This window comes from Thunnus thynnus, chromosome 12 (genome assembly GCF_963924715.1).
Source record: "Thunnus thynnus chromosome 12, fThuThy2.1, whole genome shotgun sequence".
NCBI classification, from domain to species: domain Eukaryota; kingdom Metazoa; phylum Chordata; class Actinopteri; order Scombriformes; family Scombridae; genus Thunnus; species Thunnus thynnus.
The window spans coordinates 6,195,935-6,212,832 of NC_089528.1; the positions used below are offsets into that span (position 1 = coordinate 6,195,935).

Consider the following 16,898-nt stretch of genomic DNA (forward strand, 5'->3'; position numbering starts at 1 on the left):
CATATACCTGGCCAGCCAGGGTTCATTTATATAAATCTATAAAACAAAAGTTGGGAAATGCAGCATAAAATACAACAATATGTTACATGAACAATATTTACAAACATATGAATATATTGAAATTATGGTAGAATTAGTCCTTTATAAAAATAACAGCTTGAGTGACAAATACAGTACAGTATATACCTTGCATGCAGAGCCTGTTTTATCCATCTACTATTTATTGCTTGTCGGCTGGCAATGTGTTAGAAATGAAAATGAAAAATGCAGCAATAGCAATTCAGCATTTGATAGCATAGAGTGTTCAGTATTATTTACAACATTATTATGTAATATGTACAAAAATATACAATCTATATTTTCACTGCCTGGATTGTAGCTATATTGTACAGTATATTACCACTCTGACCAGACGTACAATATATGGAGGCCCTAACCAGACATATTAGGAAATTAAATGTCCTTCTCATAAGCATGACCTTATCTGTTTTATATTTAGCACTTAAACAAAACCATGATGTAGTCAGTTTTATCTTCAAATTGCGGAAGTAAAGCAAGCCCATGTGGGTTACTGCAGACACATTACTACTCCTGCCAGACAGCTCAGGTGTGTCTTCATTATGTAAGCTAAGCAACCAAACAGATCTTACATTTGTCCTTATCATACTTGTAATATTAGGACTACGTAGCTCTACACTGCAGTACAAAAACAAAGGTGTTTCTTTGTTTCTTTTCTCATGGATCATCAACTGGTGAGAATGTTGATGTCTTACCTGGCACATGCAGCTAACCTCAGTCTTAAAGCACAACATTATGTGCTGTATGTAGCACATATGAACGTCGCAAGTGTATATTAAAAGAGCATTTAAAATGAGTCAGCTGGAAATATTAAAAAGTCAGGCGAATACAGAATCTTCAACCAATTTATGGAGTTAAAGCTAGCTTAATTAGTTAACTTAGCTTCATCTTTCCCTGAACTTAACCAAATCTCTTAGTTGCATTGGCATTGAACTCATGTTCCATGTTGTCAGGGAACATAATCAAGGCTTTTGGAGAATAATCCAGAAGCAATATTCTGTCTGGCAACAGGGTTGGGCATACATCTTTTCTACACTATGGTAGAATACAACTTATGCCAACAAATATTAATCGCAGTGGTGCTTTATTGTTATTGCACTTGTATTATTGTTGTTATGCTGTATTTTAATTAAATTAATGATTCAGCAACAATAACGACACAATAATAAAACATGTTTTTCCACAATCAAGAGCAGCCCAGTAAGTGGAAAACTGCCCAATCTAGCATTTCTATGGTGTGATTAGTACAATAAATAGACATAAATGACATATATCACCAATCAGTAATATTGGATGGCTTGAAACTTCCTTAGATTGTACTTTAAAGGGAAATAAATTAGGCCATACTTTCATGTGCATATTGAAGGTAAAATAAATCAAGTGTCATGGGAGTGCCATAAATTAAAATAGATTCTGCTGACAGAAAAACAATCCTTCCTGCACAAAAAAAGACCCTGCTGATAAATACTGAGGTGAAAGTCAACATACATTGATGGGATTAATTTTTTTCATTTTTATAGATTCAATTGTTCATCTTATTTTATTAATTTATATGTAATTTACTTATTAATTTTATCCAGTCATTCATTCTTATATTTTCCCTATATGTCTGGTGTGGTCCTCCATAGAAATATACTACAGTATTTTGGGCAAGTGTGATGGGCATGGGTATGACGCGTGTCTCAATTTGGTGCCAGTTGCTGGGATCTGCACCCATCTACGTTGCCCTGTAATTTACCTCGTATATCTCTACGTTTAGCAGATAAAAAAAACCTGTGACATTATATTTTTACCTTCACATTCTTAAATAATGGGAAGCAGTTGGAGTGGTGCTAAATCTGGTTGTGTATAAGTGTTCAAAAACATGATGTCATGATATCATGGCAGCAAAAGATGCATGGCAGCCCAATGTGATTATTACGGTTAGCTCTAGAAATTTAAAAAAGATGTAAGGCAGAAAACATCCAAGATCATCATTCACCAAACATCTTTTGCTAAGCTATTATTGGAAACTCATTCACTCTGATTCAAACCTAAAAGGGAAGCCTTGAGTAAAGTTGGGTTACACTTTTAGGGTCAGAGGCTGAAAAGCTAAATTATTTACTGTAAGAATGACTGTAATTACAGGTTGTGAGATGATAATGAGTGGGTTTGCTGGATGTGAAGTGGCCATGTTTGACGGTACTCTGTCCTTTGAGAGTGGTTTTTCAGATGACTGCAAACACTCTGAAGGCTTTCCCTCCCGTCGGGTTCAGTAAGCTGGAAGGAGAAGAGTGGGGAGAAGACAGAGATGTTTTACATGTGTGGGTTGTTTTTCAGTCACAGCAAGGACAAGTTCTGATGTAAAGATGGATTTGAATATTGATATAGTCACTGAAATCTGCTAATCACATAGATGAATGTAATTGCAGATTGGAATTTGAGCTAAAAACAACATCCAGCTCAATATAAAACAAAATATGCATACAACTCAATTCCATATATTTTTTTGCCAGGTCTCATATCTGGAATCCATGAAATTAGCCCAATATATATATTTTTATTAACACATTTATACCTCTATGTTTACATTGTATATATATGTATTTCTTTTTTTTTTTTAACAATACCTCTCTGAGGTGATGCCATTCTGGTAACTGCCACTGTACTGCCTCCTTTTGTCCACAGGCATCACATCAAGGTAACCTCCAGACTCATTCTGGATTACTCCAGCATGAATGGCTGCTCTGCAGATGCTGGATTTCTGGATGAAACAGGCCACTGCGTGTTAACATGGTGTCATATCAAATCAGTCAAGAAAAAACTTCTGTGTCTGGTTGGTGATTGCAATATCATGTAAAACAACATGAAAAATTCAAGTGGTGCCACTACTTGTGGTAAAAATAAAGAGAGAAGATAATGCTTTTTTGACAATGAACTGTTATACGGTATGTGTTTAAGTATAATGGCGCAATTGGTGGTTGAATCTCAAAACACAATTTTTCTCTTTGAAGCAGTATTAAAAACCTTTTTCACAGCAAACATTTTGATTTATCATAGCTGAAAAGGCACAGGTGTAAATAATGATCTTAATAAATGCAATCCATGTGTCAGGCTCTAGGTATTGTGCATACTGCCTCTCTAGTTTGACTTACTGTAACATGCAAATTGAAAAGAGCCATCATGAATGTTATAAGTTACACCTGTGCTTTGCTTGCTTTGATTTGTCAAACTGTTTACTGTGAAAAATGACTATTGCTTCAAAATTATCAATGAAAGGTGGGGAAAGTCAAATCATGACAATCATGTAAAAACTTACATCTGAGTAGTATTTTGTCCCAATGACTTTGGCTCGACTGTCACGCATACAGTTCCTGGGACAATACAACCTGAGGAAAAAGCCAGAGCTCACTTCAGGATATTTTCATTATATACACTGGCTGTACTGTATATGTTCTTACCGTTGGATCTATGTGTTATATCATATCAATCAAGCAACAGATTTTCAGGAGAGCTGTCTAGTATATAAGGACATGTAAATGTTTTTCTTCCTTTTTTAACTGAATATTTTTTCAAGCAGAACAAAAATGAGCAGAGTTAAAAAAAAAAAAAAAAAAAAACAGGACTTGGAGTGTAAAAATAAGAAAAATAAATTAAATGACAAACCAGGTACCCCTTATCAAAATGTACATACAAATGATGATGTAGAAGGATTGACAGGCTAGTAGGCCAGCTGGCCAGATGCTAGCATTGCTACTTCACTTTGAATTTGGAGGGTCATGTGGGCCAAATAGTGAACCTAGGTTACTTTGAATGACTGGGCTCTTTGGCCCAACCTATTGTGATTTAATTTTTCCGTTGAGATGATTTTGGTCCACTTTTTTCGTTGAACACATTCACAGCAGCAGTTACCTGGGACAGTGTCGTACTGGTTTCTTGAAAGGGCAGAAAAGTGCCACAGTGGTGTCACATGTTACTGCTTTCACTGGGAGAAAAAAAAGGACAGCAAAATGACCCCACAGTGTTTCTTAATACAGACTACATGATAATTGTATCTTTCAAGTGAAAAGTGATTATGTACTTCTTACCAGGCACCGACTCTACTTTGAAGGAATTTGCACTTCTGTTTTTCCTGTGAAATTAAACAAAGCTGATGTTATACTCACTGCAATACCCATGCATCATATTAAAACAGACCCTATACAGAAGGTACATATCTATTAATAAAACAAAACATTTTAAATAAATAAACAAAGTACAGAGGCTGATTCATACCCAACTGATTGAATACCATTCTTGTATGATTTGGTGAATTGCTGTTTTCTGCCCAGTCTGGTCACATCCAGCCATCCTCCGTCATTGTCTATAACACCAGAGTGTAACGCAGCTCCACACACACTGGATTGCTGGATAATTGACAAAGACAAGCAAATAAATGTAGAGCAAACTGTGTCTTCAAACAAACATGAACTTTCATTACATACATACATGCTACAAGCTAACTGTTCGCTCTACAGTCAGAGCTCTATATGATTAAAGAGACTTATCATTTGTAAACCATGCAATACAATAAATACATTATACTTGTTGGTGATCATTTACCATGTCATAATATCCAGTCCCCACTACTTTTCCAGCCTTGTCAAGGCAGCCAGGTGGACACTCATATCTATGGGCAGAATCAACATAATTGACCATAAGCATGTATTATTTGAACTTATCTGAACTAACTCCATTCTCGTAAAGTTAATTCAGTTTTCTTTTTCTGGAAATGATAAATTATCTGATGCAATCTAAACTGTCCTGATAATTCCCGCCCCACTCTTGGTATTATAAGCAAATTACAGTAACTATTTCCCAGAATTTGGATACATTATTTGATGGTGGTCTGCTGCAGAGTCATTCTTTTCATCAGCATTTACCTGTTACAAGTTGTTCCCTTGCACTGATCTCTCAGCTTAGTCTGACAGTCGACCTGTTGAGCTAAAATCACAAACAAATGACAGCTTTTCATAAACTTGTGGTAATGCTTGTAATAATGTTCTCGTAACTGTCCCATTCAGGGAGATGTAGTTTTGTGGGAGCTGTCCTTACACATCTGCTCTGTGTTGACAACCTGGTTTTTCTCCAGGTTGTCATTAGGTGAGGGGTTTGGTGTCTGGGCCCTGGGTTGGGGCTCCCTGTCTCTCACTGGATCCGGCTCAGGTTCAATGTAGTTGGTCTCCTCGATCTCAGGAGCTGGACGCCTCTCAACACCCCCTTCTGAAAACATGGATACCATGTCAGCTTGAGATTTTGTCATTGTGTAGTCTCTTTTATTAAAATTACGTGCTTTGACAATTTTGTGAAGGCAGAAAACCACATGTCCGACCCTAACCCACCTTTGTAGCAGAGATTGTCCCTGCAGCCTCCAGCATAGCTGGCTGGACATGCAGAGCATGGCGCTCCATATTTGTATGGAGCATGACCCCACCAGTTGCCCCTGAAAAAACAACAACAGGGATTTTGTCATATTTAAAAGGAGCAGAAATTTGTCCAAATCTCTAGTATTTAGTTGAAGATGATGACACACATTGATTTTATTTATGATCTCCGTTATTTTGAGGAGATTGTATCAAATTGTGTTGTCATGGTAAAAACTTACGGTGGAGAGTAGTTGCAGACCAGATAAACAGCTTTAGCCCAGATCATTCCCCACACGTTCATGTTGTAACACACATTGATGGCACAGCCAATACGATTGCTTGTGGCCCACACCAACTGAAAATTTAAATGCATGTGAAAATAAAGGAAAGTGTTCAATGATATTTTTCACATAAGCTTGTTACTGAATTTTCAAAAACCCATTGTCAATCAGTCAGTGTCAGTGTTGGACTATCTGCAGTACAGCATGATTTTCCAGAGACACAGTGGATGCTTGGTACATCCTGCTCTCACAGTTACATTAGCAATTTTGCAACATTTAAGAGAAAAGGCTTAGGTACAGATTTGTGTCTTTTTAAGTTCATTCACACGCCGCAGTTGCCTCTCCACACTAAAAGTAGCATTCTTAAATGACTGAGCCCTTGAACTGGTGGGTCACAATGTATTTGTATCATGGCCCTTATTTTCATAAGCTATACAATGTCTCAGTTGTTTACTACCAAGCAAAAAGTAAGGTTCCTCAATATGTTTTTGAAACATAAACTAGATGCTACGATGAGAGTATCCAACATGGATTTCATCATATATGAGTCTTATTTAGAAGTATCTGGATTCTTGGGAATTTTGGCACAGACTTGTTTTGTTGCGCTTGTTAGTTTGGGACAACTTTGGTGGTTTGGTGACCTCAGCAAACTCCCAGTATACAGTATCTCTATCCAAATTCAACCTGAAAAGAGGTCTAGAAAGGCAACATAACTAAAAGCACCCAGGTGGGCATGCAGGGCCATTAAATATTTGATGCATTTTGATCCCATGCATCCAAAAGATTTCTCTTCTGCTACAAGAGGCGACGCAAAAGGGTCCTCTGGTGGAGAATACAGCTCCGGATATGCTTTATTAGAGAGGGGTATGAGGGGTATGACATGCAACAAAAGACCTCCACTGGAAGGGCTCATCGCCTTAACTTTTGTCTTTTTAAATACTGTGTTCAGCCTTTTTAAATATGTATTTGTAAACCAAATGAATATCGATTACAGTGAATAAATAATTACACATTTTTTTGCCTTTAGAACATGTAAATTTTTACAGCCCTTACCTGAGTGTAGTGAGTGCAAACAGGTCCTGAACATCTGAATGGGCAGTGTGGGTTGCACTCCTGAGAGTAGGGATAGCTGTAGTACCTCACCTCATCATACCAGGCCTGGACATGGTAGGTGGGCGGGCGGTCCCTAAAGTGATGGAGAAGGTGTTATACTGTGTGTTCTCAAGTATCCAGGATGATTAGACCTCCACAAAGGTTGAAACTGTGCAGAGCTAGGATGGCAATTACAACAGATCACCAGACACTATGTACTAATAACAATCAAAAAGTTGTAGATTTTCACACCCTGCCAGATAAAACAATAGAGTGAGGAGATGTCAATCAAGCATAACATTCATATATATATATATATATAAATATATATATGTGTGTGTGTGTGTGTGTGTGTGTATATATATACACACACACACACACACACACACACACACACACACACACATACATATATACATATACATATACATATACATATACATATATATATACAAAGAACAACAAAATACAACCACTCTGAGCTGTGAGGTTTGGACACGTAGCCTTATCAAAAGGCAGGTTTGCTTGTAGCTAAAATTAATTTGATATTGTCTCTACTGATGTGGAAAAGAATGGTGCATATGGTAAGAAAATACTATTATTCTTGTATTGACAAAGCTCTCTCCACTCCTGTAATATTTTTACATACACACCTGCCCCAGTGCGCCCCAAGGTTTTGGCCTATTTGTGTCAACATGTGGCTCGGTCCATGTTCCCATCGACAGGTATGTGCCCAGTGCTCTGCGCTCCTCTCTAATTCGTAATCCCATACCTGCAAGGCACACATTTACACAGAACAAAGACACACAATCTTCTTAGAGAGTCCACTCTTGATTCAGGCGTTTTATCCAACTATAGACCTATATCTAACCTTCCCTTTCTCTTTAAGATCCTTGAGAAAGCAGTCACCAATCAATTGTGTGACTTTCTACATAACAAAAGTTTATTTGAGGATTTTCGGTCTAGATTTAGAGTGCATCATAGCACAGAGACAGCACTGGTGAAAGTTACAAATGACCTCCTAACTGCATCGGACAAAGGACTTCTCTCTGCACTTGTCTGGTTAGATCTTAGAGCTGCATTTGATACTACTGACCAACACATTAAAGAGACGAGAACATTTAATTGTCATTCAAGGAACCGCATTAAGCTGGTTTAAGTCCATTTATCGGATTGATTTCAGTTTTTACATGTTAATGATCCATGTACACAAAAGTTAGACACGGAGTTCCACAAGGTTCTGTGCTTGAACCAATACTATTAACATTACATATGCTTCCATTAGGTAATATTATTAGGAAACACGAAATTTTCATCATTATGCAGATGATACCTAATTAGATTTATCAATGAAGCCAGATGAAACCAATCAGTTAACTAAACTCTAAGCATGCCTTAAGGACATAAAGGCCTGGATGACCTGCAATTTTCTGCTACTAAACTCAGACAAAACCAAAGTTATCGTACGTGGCCCTAGACACCTTAGAAACATATTATCTAATGATATTTATTTATTTATTTTATTTGCTTATTTTATAGGGACTGAGCACATTAATGAACATCAGTATACAATACAGGATGTAAACATGTTGGAGTTAGCAAAAAATACTACATCTGTAGTCCCTAGGCAGGTAACAAAAACAGAAACAGTTTAAACAGTAACATGCAAATACATATATACAAATACACAGCATAAAAGGACGAGATACATTGTACACATGTCCAGTTAAAAATGATCACAGTTCTGGTTTGCCATGAGCCATTGTTTGAGATGAGACTTAAAAGTGGAATATGTGGGGCACTCCCTTATTGCAAGTGGTAGGCCATTCCAATATTTACTTCCCTTTACTGATAGCGCAGTTTGTCCAAATGTGGTGTGTCTAAATGGCACCACACAGTCCCCTCTAGTGGTGGCCCTGGTGCTATTGCCACTGTCAGCCCTCTGTTTAATAAATTGATTTAAAGGAAACGGGGCAAGCCCATGCAAAGTCTTATACATAAAACAAGCATATTTTTAGTTTTTAAAGTTCTCAAAACTCAATAAATGATATTTTTCCAGGATGGTACAATGATGGAACGAAAGTGTTTTTTTATCAAGAATTTTTATAGCTTGAAGAGTAATTCTGTTAGTTTAAGTGTTGTTACACCTGCAAGGGACCAGTTAGTAAAACAGTATTCTATGTGTGAAAAAATCATCATATAGCTACTCTAGATGGCATCGCCCTGGCCTCCAGCTCCACTGTAAGGAATCTGGGAGTTATCTTTGATCAGGACATATCCTGATCAAAGATAACTCCCACATAAAACAAATTTCAAGGACTGCCTTTTTTCAACTACATAATATTGTAAAAATCAGGCACATTCTGTCTCAAAAAGATGCAGAGAAACTAGTCCATGCATTTGTTACTTCTAGGCTGGATTATTTCAATTCCTTATTATCAGGCTGCCCGAACAAGTCTCTAAAGACTCTCCAGCTGGTGTAGAATGAAGCTGTGGAAAGGAGTAGAATGGGAGGCAGAGCCTTCAGCTATCAGGCTCCTCTCCTGTGGAATGATCTTCTAGATTAGGTCTGGGACACAGACACCCTCTACGTTTAAGAGTAGGCTCAAAACTTTCCTTTTTGATAAAGCTTATAGTTAGGGCTGGCCCAGGCTTGCCTTGGACCAGCCCCTAGTTATGCTGCCATAGGCCTAGACTGCTTCCCATGATGCCCTGAGCTCCTCTCTCCACCTCCCCCTCTCCATCTGTACACATTCTGTACATGTACTATTAATGCATGTTATTAACTTGGCTTCTTCCCCGAAGTTTTTGTGCTTTCTTGTCTCACAGGTCTCTATCGATCATGGTTGCAGACTACCTGGTTATGGGTCGCGGGCTTCAATAGACCATGGCTGCGGAGCCCGTGCTGCTGTGCTCCTGTTTGATGCCCACACCTGCTATTATTATTATTATTATTATTAGTCCTATTTCTGTTATTATTATTGCTGTTATTGTTATTATTGTCATTGCTGTGCTTCTCTGTGTCTCTCTCTCCCCCTCCTTCCTTTTCTCTCAACCAAACCAGTCAAGGCAGATGGCCGCCCACCTAGAGCCTAGTTCAGCTCAAGGTTTCTTCCCGTTAAAATGGAGTTTTTCCTTGCTGCTGTCGCCAACTGCTTGTTCATGGGGGAATGTTGGGTCTCTGTAAATTAAAGAGTACGGTCTGGACCTGCTCTAAGTGAAAAGTGCCCTGAGATAACTTCTGTTGTGATTTGGCACTATATAAATAAAATTGACTTGACTTGACTTGACAGTAATGGCTCTTGGTTAAAAAGGTATTTGCCTCAAGAGGGATGAACTTGGAAGGTCAGCTTAGGTAAGCAGATAACTTTTTCAGGCAGCAGTGAAAGCACTGGATTTGATAATATTAGTTTTCACTTCACTTGGCTTTAGGCTAAAGTTACTAAGTCAGACAAACAGTGGTTATTGGGCTCCACCCATCAAGGTTAAAGCCAGAGCTACTTATTGTAGCTGTGGCTTTAATTAAACTCAGAAAATGACATTATTTCCGAGTCCAAAGCAGCTCTGCCCGCAACAGATGTTTGCAGACCTGCAACTCCACTCTGGATCACCCTTGTGATTTAAGTGGGCTAAGTGGCCACTTACTGTAGCTGTGGCTTTAATTGCTACTCATTGCCTTTTTCAGATATCTCATCATTCTCTTAGAGGAAATTTAACTACCATAAATTCCACTGAAACTAATCTAAAAGTAACCAAACATACTTGAGGCAAAGTGAACCTAAAAGATGAACCTGCTCTTTACTTTAAAGTACTGTGGTATGCCTCTCACAAATTTAACACAGTATTGTCAAAACTAGGCCTCTCCTATTAAACACACACACTCTCTCGTACACAGACACATACACGAGAGTGAGGATGAGAAACAGATAGGTATCACTACCACCACAGCAACTGGCAGCTTTGTGCTACTACTTCAATGTGGTTGTTTCATAGCTTGTTTCCAGTAAGTTCTGGTCTCATAAAACAAGCTGAGAGAAAATAAAGCTACCAAAACAGTGAGCCTCTGTTTGGGCGCTTGATGCCATCTTTACTGTAAAAACTCAACAAAATTAAACATAGTTGAAGTCAAAATACCTGAAAAGTATTCACACACCACTTGCTTTGAACAAAGCAGAAAAGCAGACCATGGTTATGGGATTGAGCGATTCAAATGTTGTGGTAAAGTTAATTTACTGTTGACTCTGTTGGGGAGGGAGAAGAATAGGTGCAGTGTGTACTGCTGTTGGCATACTGTTTGGTTGCATTATAGCTATCACCCGTCAAAACTAATAGGATAATGCTTAAGTGTGGAGTTGTAACTGCTGTGATTGACCATCATAATGCGTTCCATATGTTTGGTAAGGTTAACACACTGAGCACACTGTTGCCCATTCACTGTGGTGCTGCTTACTGTTCAGGCCTGATTGGAGAGGGGATATTTTGACTCTGCTTCTATGGCCACAACCCAGCTATAGTTGAGATACCAACACAGAGGTAATATTTTATTTTTCCAATGGGGGCAACTGGACTATTCCTCGGCTCTGAGCAGTTGTTGGGCAACCAGCGAATTCTCCATAAGGTTACTGGTCCCTGACAAAAAACATCAACCAATAAGTATATGCTATAACACTGGAAACTGCAGTTTGTGCTCTGTCTTATACCAAAAGTCAAGGTTGGTTTCATCTAACCATGAAGACAATCTTTTATTTGCCTAACCCCAAGAAAACCTTAACCATAGGGGTAGCAGCTCAGAAAACATTCATAAATGTTGTTTTTGGAAAGGTCATGTGACATTTTCACATATAAGAGTAACGTTTGGATGCAAAACTATACTACTAAGTACAATTAAATTCCTGAAGAATTCAGTATGCTTTAAGGTAAGTGTGTTTCGGATCGTTGAAGAGCGTCTGAAACCTCCCCCCTCTCCACTGATTTCCAACATTGGAATTAGGGGGGCTGCATCCAACAATTTTTGTAGCTTTCTGAAGCAGACAATCTGACAAGCAATGGTTGGCCAGGTGTGCAGAACTGAGAAAGTGAGCAGGATTTTAAGCTATTTTTTCATTCTTCTCACTACTACTTCCTTTACTTTTCATGTGTACAAACGAGTGCAACACGATGAAAGTCTTCCAGGGGAGATTGCCCAAAAGTATGCGCCATTATCTAACTGTATCTCACCCCTTTCTATGATGGCAGGCTTTTCCCTGTCTTTGAGTGTAGCCATTTGGAACACCCTCCTTATAAAGCAGTCCGTCCACCTGCACAGACCATGAATCAGTACTGCTACAGGTTATAATGAAACCCGAGTTCTGCATGAAGCTTTCACTGCAAACAATCTCCAGTAGATACTAATGGTCTTTGCCAGCTCATTATTCTCTCCAAGCTCTTGTTATTCTTCACCCTCAATTATCCAGCAGAGAGGAAGATGGACTGCCCGCCAGCCTTTGGAGAAAGGTCACGGTAACAACTACCAATCTCCTTTTGCATTCCAAAGAGCATTAAGTTCCCAAAATACAGCGCTGTTTCCAGCCATCTGCCAGGACCACCTCTGCTACAGAAGTAAGTGCAAAATGTGCAGTCTGGCAGCAATGGATTTAGGACGCGTTCTAGAGGTAGCTCTTTGCAAAGAAAAATATTGAGGAAGAAGAACAAGAAGCCATCTTTTGTTTTCTTAATTCAAAGTATGCAAACTGCTTCACGTAAATGCTTGCAATTCAATATACAGTATAGAAAGTGGTTGTGATTACGGGAACCTTTAAACAGGTTATATTACTTGGGAAAATCTGCTGGGCATGAAGTGACGTGTTTTAGATTAACAGACGCAACAGTGCTTTAAAGGCATGTGCTGAATGGTTTGTATGAAATTAAGGACTCAAAGCTGCAATGAGGTGCATGTAGCCCCCTTGGCCTCCAAATCCTGCAATCTGAAAACCAAATACTTGGTCCTCATCAGTACTCTGCCTTACCACATCATTATCATCAGTAATAGTATCCCTTGCTTAAGAAACACTGGATTAGTGTACATAACATACATTTACACTACTGTGCCCCGCACTTCAAACGGTGAGGCTGAACATGTTTGAAATAGATTCACCGCCATGGCACCCAAAATGAGATGCGTGGAGGATCAAATAAAAGATAACATTGGCGTCGGCCAGGGTTTGAGTGAGCTGCGATGGATGGGGAGAGAGGAGGTGAGGGAGAGCGCAAAAGTGAAGGAGGGTGAAGAAAAGCCTGAGGGAGAGCTTGTGAGGCTGAAGATCAAGAAGGCAAAAGAGCAAGGCAGGGAGAAAAAGAGTCAGTAAGAGGAGAAATGGAGTGATAGAGTAAGAGACGCAAGGCAGGAAGAGAGGGAGGGAGGGCAGTATGGTTGAGGTAGAGGGCAGGACAACACTGCGGGGGTGAAAGCTGGATCGGGGCCAGGGTCAGCGAGGGCGGGCAAGGAGGAGGCTGGAGCTAGCCAGACAGTGGCTTTGGTTTGCAGAGCTCATTTTCTCTGTCTTTCCTTCCTTACTTCTCTTTCTTTAGCTGAGAGAGAAACACCGGCAGAGTCAGGAAAGTGCTTTCCTCATAGAGAGAGGTGACCTTAATGTTAAGCCTCCCTGATTTGGCCAGTTGTTGCACTGATGAAAAACATACATACAGAATAAAATTGACCGTTCATAAAGCCCTGCACCTCTTATTTACACCTAGTTACTGTTGCTTTGCCTCTCAAGCTTTCAATTGTCACAAGGTAAATATACAGTTAACAATGATAACAATGGCAGATTTGCCACTTAAAATTCTTAGTAGTAATTAGTAACTTTTTAATTTTTTAAGCAATAGGTCCTTGATTTCAGACAGATGTAGTCAAAAGCAGGCTTCTCATTTCTAGCCAGTGATCTTTGATTGTATCCGCTTAAATGACAACTGTCATTACAAGATTTTATCAGCTAGCAAGCTAATTAAGCTAATGTTAGCACTACATGATAAGGCTGAGACTAAAGCTGTATGTCCCCAGTCAGTACCCTCGCCAGTTGTTGATCCATGTAGCGGACATGGAAATAAAGAATCAGAATTGCTCTTGTATTGCAGTCTAGAGCTAGTTACTAGTACTGTTAAAAGTATGATAAGGAAAAATAGACTCAGACCATAGACTATTATTTTTGTTCTAACATAACCTCTGTGGATGCTAAGAGTACATGTTCGTATTTTCAAACAGTAGACCTATGTTTCACTTTTTACAAGAGACTGATGAATATGATGTGTTTGGCGAACGCAATAATGTGCTAGTTGTTTGCAAGGCTTTTCTGAACGTAGCCCCACAAACCGAAGTAATGGATTAGTCAACAATACGCTCCTTGGACTTGAAATTAATAGTGAGTTAGGTTACAACTAGCAAAATAGCCAGTCATATATGCTAACAATTACAGCTTATATTACAGCAGATAAAAACACTGTTTAATAAGATAGATATCTTTTTTTTGGTTTTGGAAAAGAGACACTTCCCACCAAACCTTCAACTTCAGTTGTTGGAGGAGGGGTTTAGTGAACAGTCAACTCAAATTAACTGATTTAACATCTGTTTAACACAAGGAATTTAATTATCTTATCTCTAACAAACAGCCTACATTTATCTCCAGTAATGACTTCAGAGTAGCTAATGGTGGTACTGTTCATTAATTTGCAGGGTTGCATCTTTTGAAATGATAAGATGTATTCCAGCATCATTACACAGACTTACCAACAGTGTGAGACAGACAGCCTGTGTCTTCAGCACTTACCATGTACTCCATGTTGGAGGCTGGAGGGTGAACCTGACCGCGCAGCTTGTTGTGCAGGTCCAGGATGAGGTGCATGTCTCCCTCACTGATGGCCCTCTTCCCTCTCGCCCTAGTCTTCCACCACTCCTCATCCCGGTCCCTGTACTTGTCCAGGATGGACTCGAGTCGTGTGGAGTTGGTGAGCACCATGGAGACAACGGTCTGGGTCAAACACAGGAACAAGCTCACTGCTCTAAACCAGCCCAGAAACTGAAGAGGCTGCTTCATGTTGAGGGAAATACTGCTGCTTTGTTGCCTGCAAAACAGAGACAGTGCATGTTGAGGGAGAATAGTTTGAGTTCATTCATGCAGACTGTTAACTTGTTGCAAACAAGCATTTGCTTCATATGGAATGTTGCAGCAATGCACAGCCCATTAGACAGTCTGTATTTTCTTTTTTGGCATTTCTTTCATTAAAAAAGAACACGGAAATTATATTTTGCATCAGTTTTTATGTTAGTCTTGTCCCCTCTCTGTTTGAAGCTTGCTTACATTGGAGCATCTTAATAAAGGAGATCAAGGGCACCTTGAATCTATTTTCTGTCTCTGTTTAATAATGCTGTAATTATAGGGAACTTCTCTTCAAACAGTGAGTCTAATACAGCGCTGAGCGCCCTGAGTGCATCCGGAGGTCACTGCATCACTACACACAGTGGGACCAGTGTAAACTAAGCTTTCACACGTTATGTTACAGACCACAAGGTAAGATTTAGTGCGCATGAGCGAATTACTGTATGTGCTCAGTGTAACATCCAGAGAGACATGCAGCATTTAAAGTTGTGAGATAAAAAAAAAGAGATTATAACCATGATCTTTTCTTTTATGAACTCTTAAATAATTAAAATACTCCACTGATATTTTTACACAAAATTATAGAAAAGGTTTCACGATAAAGAATATTGTAAAAATAGCCTTCAGAGTTCACTTTTAAAACCCAAAATGTAAAATAAGTCGCTATAAGCTCCTTTAAAGTACCACAGTCACACTGCACGTCCTTAATGATATTCAAGTAATTTTATTGGGTACACATGACAAAGTATAGAGCAAGTTTACCTTTACTGATCAGAAATATCCTCCAGGTGCAATATTCCAGATGCCAAAACGCGAGATTACTGCGGGATGACAATTTTCCAATCCAAGGAGTTTTCAATACCATCCATCACACAAAATGAGTGCAGGGAAGACAGGTCTCTTTCAGGCTGTACATCCACGCTGAAAGACAGAGAGCTCAGAAATGTCTATAGGTACCTGCTGAATTCCTCAGGGTCGCACAATGCTCTGCTGGCTGCATGGGACCGCTGCTCATTTTGCGTTTATATGCCAAATTTGCGCTTAGCAACGCGCAATGCAGCCGACCACGCCTCCACAAACCCCTCTTGCTCCCCCCTCTACCGCACCCCCACCCAACACACGCGCGCGCGCGCACGCACGCCGGCAGGGATCTGGTGGAACTTGATCTATTTGAGGAACGGACCTGATCGCACTCAAAGTGACGTGAAGGTAAACTTGTGGATGTTATGAGAGCAACCTACTCGTGTTACAAATATTGCACATTTAGCTGTTTCCAGGTTTTTTATTTGACAGGAGGACACGGTCAGTTATTGGTAGCTAAAAAGAAGGCTGCACCCTGAAGATGCAGCGTAAAGATCCAAGGAAATACTATGAGAACTATCAGCACCCCTTATGAGAAACCACAATACCTACAAGGCTTACGAAGCCAACTTGCGGTTATGACATTTCCATTTGTCTCATGTTCCTTTTGTCATCTCTTAATTTGCAGTCATATCTGTACAGTGTCCAAAAAATGTATCAATGGTTATTGTAGTAATTCTCCTGACCCTTGTCTGGTGTATTCTTTGTTCCTGAGGGTTGAACTTGTCAGAGATAACATCAGGTTTTTCGCTGCTGTCTGCAAGAATGGCAGCAGAAGCAGCAGCAGCCAGCAGGGTGGCCAGTATTCCCCCTGTCACACAACCACAAAGCACTGATTCATCTGCCTTTACACACACTAGAACATTTGTGAACGTTTGTGGCTTGTATGTGTGCGTGCGCGCTTGTGTGTGTGTTGTCTCCCTCTCTCTCTTTCTCTCTCTCCTCTCTCTGCTTCCTCTATTCCAACATACTCTGTTCTGACACCAGCACATACAAGAGAGTTTCTTTTAAATTGCCATCAAGGTACAAAGGCAAAATGAAGGGAAATGTATAGTTAAACAATGCAAATA

General features: G+C 39.5%; 1 protein-coding gene across 1 annotated transcript; it reads right to left on the reverse strand.

Moving 5' to 3' along the window:
* LOC137193671 (cysteine-rich secretory protein LCCL domain-containing 1-like) lies at window positions 1-16,046 on the reverse strand. Its single transcript, XM_067604975.1, has 15 exons — window positions 15,730-16,046; window positions 14,638-14,932; window positions 7,489-7,607; window positions 6,797-6,929; window positions 5,702-5,817; window positions 5,439-5,539; window positions 5,152-5,319; window positions 4,980-5,040; window positions 4,660-4,726; window positions 4,333-4,463; window positions 4,146-4,189; window positions 3,970-4,042; window positions 3,377-3,446; window positions 2,688-2,821; window positions 1-2,337 (listed from the first exon to the last, which is right to left on the reverse strand). The coding sequence occupies exons 2-15, from the start codon at window positions 14,902-14,904 to the stop codon at window positions 2,286-2,288; spliced, it is 1,536 nt and encodes a 511-aa protein (XP_067461076.1). The 5' UTR covers window positions 14,905-14,932; window positions 15,730-16,046; the 3' UTR covers window positions 1-2,285.
* Between the last annotated feature and the right edge of the window lie 852 nt (window positions 16,047-16,898).

Excerpts from the sequence above, each read along its gene's own strand:
- LOC137193671 (XM_067604975.1), bottom strand. The coding sequence starts at position 14,904 with ATGAAGCAGCCTCTTCAGTTTCTGGGCTGGTTTAGAGCAGTGAGCTTG. Across the intron at positions 5,818-6,796 it reads TTTGCACTCACTACACTCAG|TTGGTGTGGGCCACAAGCAA; the intron begins GTAAGGGCTGTA and ends TTAAATTTTCAG. Across the intron at positions 5,041-5,151 it reads TGTCAACACAGAGCAGATGT|CTCAACAGGTCGACTGTCAG; the intron begins GTAAGGACAGCT and ends TTGTGATTTTAG.